The sequence below is a fragment of the Microtus ochrogaster genome, chromosome 4 (genome assembly GCF_000317375.1).
Source record: "Microtus ochrogaster isolate Prairie Vole_2 chromosome 4, MicOch1.0, whole genome shotgun sequence".
NCBI classification, from domain to species: domain Eukaryota; kingdom Metazoa; phylum Chordata; class Mammalia; order Rodentia; family Cricetidae; genus Microtus; species Microtus ochrogaster.
Window position 1 is genome coordinate 80549447 of NC_022011.1, and position 7485 is coordinate 80556931.

At 39.8% G+C, this 7485-nt stretch overlaps 1 protein-coding gene across 3 annotated transcripts in view; it reads right to left on the reverse strand.

The window, feature by feature from the left end:
* Nucleotides 1-7485, reverse strand: part of Tlk1 (tousled like kinase 1) — a 107588-nt gene that overhangs the window by 6083 nt on the left and 94020 nt on the right. For all 3 annotated transcript variants that reach the window (XM_005346544.2, XM_026778561.1, XM_026778559.1), the window contains exons 14-17: nt 6984-7065; nt 4660-4841; nt 4316-4485; nt 3863-3998 (exon numbers count right to left, since the gene is read on the reverse strand). In XM_005346544.2, coding sequence (XP_005346601.1) covers nt 3863-3998; nt 4316-4485; nt 4660-4841; nt 6984-7065 — 570 coding nt within the window. The remainder of the gene's footprint in view (nt 1-3862; nt 3999-4315; nt 4486-4659; nt 4842-6983; nt 7066-7485) is intronic.

The window sequence follows — 7485 nt, forward strand, 5'->3', positions numbered from 1 at the left end:
ATATGGCAGGATACAATATCAATTTAAAAAAAAAAATCAGTAGTCCTCCTATACAAAAGTGATAAAGAAGCTGATAGGGAAATCAGAGAAACATCACCTTCCACAATAGCCACAAATAAATTAAAATATCTTGGTGTAACACTAACCAAAGAAATGAAAGACCTATTTGACAAGAACTTTAAGTCTTTGAAGAAAGAAATCGAAGAAGATACCAGAAAATGGAAAGATCTCCCATGCTCTTGGATAGGTAGGGTCATCACAGTAAAAATGTCAATCCTACCAAAAACAATCTATAGATTCGATGCAATCCCCATCAAAATCCCGACACAATTCTTTACAGATCTTGAAAGAATAATAACTTCATATAGAAAAACAAAAAACTCAGGATAGCCAAAACAATCCTGTACAATAAAGGAACTTCCAGAGGCATCACCATCCCTGACATCAAGCTCTATTACAGAGCTACAGTAATGAAAACAGCTTGGTATAGGCATAAAAACAGAGAGACTGAGCCGGGCGGTGGTGGCGCACACCTTTAATCCCAGCACTCGGGAGGCAGAGACAGGCAGATTTCTGTGAGTTCGAGGCCAGCCTGGTCTACAAGAGCTAGTTCCAGGACAGGTTCCAAAGCTACAGAGAAACCCTGTCTCAAAAAACAAAAACAAAAACAGAGAGACTGACCAATGGAATCAAATCGAAGACCCGGATATTAACCCACATTCATATGAACACTTTTTTTTTTTTTTACAAAGAAGCTAAAATTATACAATGGAAAAAAGAAAGTATCTTTAACAAATGGTGCTGGCATAACTGGATGTCACATATAGAAGAATGAAAATAGATTCATATCTATCGCCATGTACAAAACTCAAGTCCAAATGGATTAAAGACTTCAACATAAACCACACTGAACCTGAGATAAGAGAAAGTGGGAAATAAGTCTTCAATGCATGTGAAGAGGAGACCACTTCCTAAATATAACTGTAGTAGCACAGACACTGAGAGCAACAATAAATAAATGGGACTCCTGAACTGAGAAATATCTATCTGAAAAGCAAAGAACACGGTCACTAAGACAAAAAGGCAGCCTACTGAATGGGAAAAGCTCTTTGCCAATCCCACATCAGAAAAAGGACTGATCTCCAAAATATATAATGAACATTAAAATTCTAAATAACCCAATTAAAAAAATGGAGTACTGAACTAAACAGAGAATTCTCAACAGAAGAATCTCAAATGGCCAAAAGATACTTAAGGAAATGCTCAATATTCTTAGCCATCAAGGAAATGCAAATCAAAACAACTCTGAGATACCATCTTACACCTGTCAGAATGGCTAAGATCAAAAATACCAATGATATAGCTTATGCTGGAGAGGATGTGGAGTAAGGGGAACATTCCTCCATTGCTGGTGGGAGTACAAATTTGTACAACCACTTTGGAAACCAGTATGGCAGTTTCTCAGAAAATTGGGAGTCAATCTACCTCAGGATGCAGCAATACCACTCTTGGGCATATACCCAAAAAATGCTCAATCATACTAAAAAAGCATGTGTTCAATTATGTTCATAGCAGCATTATTTGTAATAGCCAGAAATTGGAAACAACCTAGATGCCCCTCAACCAACGAATAAGGATAAAGAAAATGTGGTACTACTCAGTGGTTAAAAAAAAAGAAAAAAATCAATGACATCTTGAATTTTGCATGCAAATGGATGGAATTAGAAAACACTACGCTGCTTGAGGTAATCCAGACCCAAAAAGATAAATATGGTATGTACTCACTCATAAGTGGATACTAGCTATAAACAAAGGACATTGAGCCTATACTTCATGATCCTAGAGAAGCTAAATAATAAGGTGAACCCAAAGAAAAACATATATAGATCCACCTGGAAATTGAAAAAAGCAAGATTGCCTGATAAAATTGGAAGCATGTGGGTGGAAAGAGAAGGGACGGTAGAAGGGGAAGAAGAAGGGAGAAGGGGAGGGGTGAGGAGAACTTGAGGAAATGGGATAGTCAAGAAGAAGGAAGGACAGAGATGAGAGCAAAAAAAAAGAGAGACAATCTTGATTGAGGGAACCATTATAGGGTTAGCAGAAACCTGGCTCTAGAGAAATTCTCAGGAATCCACAACGATCATCTCAGCTAAGATCCTAAGCAATAGAGGAGAGGGGCCCAATCTTGACTTGTCCTGTACTCAGACTGATGAATATCTTAAATACCACCATAGAACTTTCATCCAGCAACTGATGGAAACAGAGGCAGAGACATGCATCCGAGTACTGGACTGAGCTCCCGAAGTCCAGAGGAAGAGTGGAAGAAATGAGAATATGAGCAAAGAGGTCAACATCATGATGAGTACACCCAGTGAAACAGTTTACCTGAGCTAATGGGAGTTCACCAACTCCAACCAGATTGGGAAGGAACAAGCATAGGACCAAATTAGTCCCTCTGAATGTGGTTGACAGTAAGTTGCTGAGGCAGACTGAGGGGCCACTGGCAGTGGCACCAGGATTTATATCTATTGCATGTACTGGCTTTTTAGGATCCTATTCTCTTTGGATGAATACCTTGCTCAGCCTAGACATAGCATGGAGGGCCTTGGACCTTCCACAAAGCACAGTGTGCCTTACCCTCTCTGAGGAATGGATGGGGGTGGGGTGGGAGGGTGTGTGGAGGGAATGGGAGAAGGGGGGGAGTGGGAACTTAGATTGGTATGTTTAAAAAAATCCAATAAATTAAAAAAAAACTATTAACTTTCAGGAGATTATAAGTTTGAGTGACAGTTTTCTTCAACAGGAAAGCAGTAGCTTCACTTTTATGAGTATCACATTTTTAGGCAGTACCACAGACAGATGATGATTTCCATGGTATAAAGTTGACCACACACATGACTAATTCCCCTTGAGGAAAGTAAACTTAGCATGAATCTGAGTAATGCAGGGAAATGGGCAGTATGGGCCCAGCAAACTGTGAAGGTCCTCAACAGCCACTGTGCAGCTTTTATGCAGCTCTCTTTCCAGTAAAATCCAACTAACTTCTTTCTACTCTCATTTATTCTGAGAATTAGCATACTCTGTATTTTCTATTTTGGTGACCTTGGCAGTAAATGTGAGAAGCACCCAGAGTCCTGGCTAGTGGCACATAACTCGGCAAAAACTCGAGTCATCAGAGAGGGAGTCCCTGTCCTGTCTTCAATGATGGACAAAGACGAGGAAGTGTAAGCCAAATAAACCATTTCCTCCCAACTTTGCTTTTGGCACCAGTGTTTCACAGAGGAAACAGTAACGGTACCTAAGTCAGCTATGTACTGATAACATTCAGGATGACTTCTACAGTCAGGAATTGGTTCCAGCTAGATTTGTATCTACAGAAAGAGATTTTGAGAGACAAATCTAATGACTAAAGTCTACAGTCTACAATTAATAAACCCTGTTATCTACTAAAACAAAACAAAACAAAACAACTAAAAATCACAAAACTTCTATAGAGAAGGCCCAAGGTTCACAGCTCTGACCAATGCAAGCTGGGACACTACATCCGTAAAAATACTTATTCAGATCATAATATCACTCAACATCATAGAAAAAAAAACTCATGAATTCTGACTCACCCTAGAAGTTTCTGGCTGCTATCTACTAAAGTTATATGTATGCTGAACCATTCTTTTTGCACCTTTCGGCCTCTGCAGTTTAGAATGCAGAGAAGAAAACACTAGCATAGGACTCTCCTCAATTCAGAGGCTCAGAATCAATGCCTTTAGCACAGTAACCTCAAAGAATATTTGAAAATAAAACTAAATTTTCATAAAGCACTGAACTAATTAAGTAGTCTTGATGTATTTACTAAATCATTTACCAGTAAGTGCCTGCCCCCTGGGAAGTCAGATCCATTCCGTCCACACCATAGCTATCATCATCCATAATCTTAGACAGACCAAAATCAGTGATTTTGATTTCTCCACATGCCGTTCCATCTACCAGAAGGATATTTCCTAAAAACCAAAATAGAATATTTTTAGTAGCACACACACATACACACCCATCTATATGAACAAAAGGATAATTTTTACAATTAAGAGCAGTGTTTGGTAAATAAACATGTATCCGGGGTCTCATTATGTTGGTGCACACCTTCAATCCCAGCACTTAGGAAGCATCAGAAGGTGGATCTCTATGAGTTAGTCCAGCTCAGGATACATAGAAAAACCCTGTTACAAAATGCAAGCAAAAAAGCAGACATAACCCCCAACTCCACCCCTGGAAAAACAAAACCAAAACCTAACCCTGTAAGACAGGTTTCCTGAAATACCTGGCTTAAGGTCATAATGTATAATAGGAGGCTTGATCTCATTGAGATATCGTAGGGCATTCACTATCTGCATCACAATAGACCGAGCTTCTTTCTCAGACATCAATTTGTGCTGCTTCAGGTAGAAGTCCAAGTCATTGCCTTCACAGTACTCCAGCACAGTACAAAACCTACACCAGAAAGGGAACAATCAGCAGAAATCTAGCCCCATACAAAATCCACACTGGGAAAGTGAAGAATCATTATCCAATAACTGAGAACCCTAACAGAGAGATGAGAATATCTGCACTGCAGGGTCGGAAACAAAACCAGTATTCTAACAAGTTGAATCTTTGTTTACTTACGTATCTGTATCCAAGGAGAAGTAATCATAGAGTTTAACTATTCTGGGGTGATCCAATTCCTTGTGTATTCGATACTCTCTGCAGGCATGTTTGTGGTAGTTTTCTTTTTTTTCATCTCTCCAGCTTTTATTAAGCTGGTGGATTTTCACAGCAGCGTATCTTTGCTCATACAAGTCAAAAGCCTACAATTCAAGGTAGAACACAACCACACCGCACATCAATCTGCTGTAAAGATTTGTCAGCTGTATTGCTTTAATAAAATGTAGATTGGCCAGTAGCCAGGCAGGAAGTGCAGGCAGGACAAGGACAGAAGAGTTCTAAGAAGAGGAAAGGCTCAGTTGTCAGTTGTCACCCAGACACAGAGGAAGCAAGATGAGAATGCCTGGCTTATAAGAGGCACCAAGCCACATGACTGACACAGACAAGAATTATGTAGGATGTAAGAGTTAGTCAGAAGCCTGAGCTAATAGGCCTACCAATTTATGATTTAAGCCTCTATGTGTTTTTTTTTGGGACCGGGCAGGAAAGAAACCTCTGCCAACATCAATCAAACAACTCAACAGAATTTAGTTTTGGTAATATTTTTGCAACAACTACCGATCACCTAAGATGATATACAGTTCAGTGATATATTTAAATAAGACAGAAATGCCATGGTAATGAAGCAAAAAAGCAAAAATAATGTCAATTTTCACATTCAAGTTCTTTAAATGTGAATATTTTGAATCATGATAAAACAATGAAGCCAGTTTTCTTTTAAATGCAGGCTTGCTCCATTACATGGGAAAGCTTATAGAGAGCAACCAGCAACATAAACACCTATAACACTTTCCTGTGTGTTGTAGGGAAGAAAGTATTTTTATCTGTCTTTCTTAGCAACTAAACTAATAAATTCTTTTCAACTTTAAAGTTATTTTTATTTTATTGTATGGGTGTTATGTTATCTGCGCAGCTCTGCATGTAGTGCCTGAAGAGGTCAGAAGATGGCACTGAGTCCTCTGAAATAAGAGTTACAGATGTGAACTGCCCATGTGGATGTTGGGAATATGAGACAAGTCCTCTGGAAGACCCCTCAGTGCTCCTGACTACTGACCTATTTCTACAGCCCCAATTAATAGGTTCTTTAAAAAAAAAAAACAAAAAAAGATTTATTTATTTATTATTTATTTATTTATTCAGTCAGTCAGTCAGTCAGTCAGTCAGTCAGTCAGTCAGTCAGTCAGTCAGTCAGTCAGTATCCTGCCTGTAAGCCAGAAGAGGGCACCAGATCTCATTATAGGTGGTTGTGAGCCACCATGTGGTTGCTGGGAATTGAACTCTCTTCCAGAGAAGAGCAGTCAGTGCTCTTAACCGCTGAGCCACCTCTCCAGCCCTAATAGGTTCTTAATAATTCCAGAGACATTAGACCACCCTGAGTTGGAGTTACAGGCAGATGTGCGCCTTCTAACAAAGGTGCCTGAAACTGAACTCGGGTCCTTTGGGAGAGCAGTGTGTGCCCTTACTGTAGAGCATTCTCTCCAGCCCTAAATGTTTCACACTCTAAATGCTGTTGAAACAAAGCTTAACAGTCTAAGCTTCATTGTGACTTATATGCAAAAATGCCTCTTTAAAAAGCACTTAGTAACTTCCATGTTTGTTAAAAGGTCTCCAGGAATCCCTACCTTACTAGCTTAAGCAGAGGAAAGCACTTCCTAGTTAGCTTCAGTTGTTAATTCCATACAGCCCAAAGTTATCTGAAGGACTCTGCACTGGGAGATTGACTTGATTAAACTGACCATGGGCAGTGCTGCTCCGGAGTGTGTGGTCCTGGACGTGTACAAAAGGGCAAGCACAAGCCGGAGTAACCAAGCCTGTGAGCAGCACCCTCCGTGGCTCTTGCTTCCAGCTCTGGTCTTGAGTTCATGTTTGGCTTCCCTCAGTGTATGACTGTAACCTATAAGATGAAGTAACTGTTCCCTCCCCAACTTGTCCTAGTCATAGTATTTGTCACAGTAAGAGAGGGGCAATGAGAACAAGAGTAAAGTGACTTGATGACAGAATTATAGACCTGTGAGATCACAGCGGAGGAACACTGAGACAGTGCTAGTAAGTACCAGCACCCTGCAGAGGCTCAGGCTCATTTAGGGTTCGAATGGCTGAGAGGATAAGAGAGGACCACACAGGTGAGAACAGATCTTAGACCAGGAGAGAAGACAACAAGCCCCACCATAAGCCCTTTTGTTGTAATGAGACCGAGGATAAAAGTCAGTCTAAAACCAGTATACAAAAGCCATGTGTTTTTTAATCTCACCCCCTCCATTAGCATAAAGAACAGTGACCATTACCTTATACACCTCACTGAAACCACCTCTTCCAAGAAGATGAAGCAATAAATATCTTTCATTTAACGTTGGATGATCTTTGAACCTTAAAAAGGCAGGGAGGAAAAACAGCTATTTAGGCACATTAAAAGAATACAAGAAGTTCTGTGTGCATTGTGCATTAATGACCATTCCTGACTCTACTCCCAACTGTCTGTTTCAGTCACTCTGTTGTTAATTTTGCACACTGGACAACTGGGCAGCAGTGTGCTCTTCTTTCTCCATCTTTCTACATAGTATCACCTGTGATAGCATCAGCACTTACAAAGTGTAACTGTAACAGCTAGCCACTAACAGCACCCTCTTAAATACCATCAACTGTGCCCTATAGAAAAGCCCTTTCTTGAAAAAAATATACTTTTATATCGAGTAATGAGTGACCAAGATTTTATAGTACTGACTTACATATTTTTTTTTATTTTTTTATTTTTATTTTTTGGTTTTTCGAGACAGGGTTTCTCTGTGG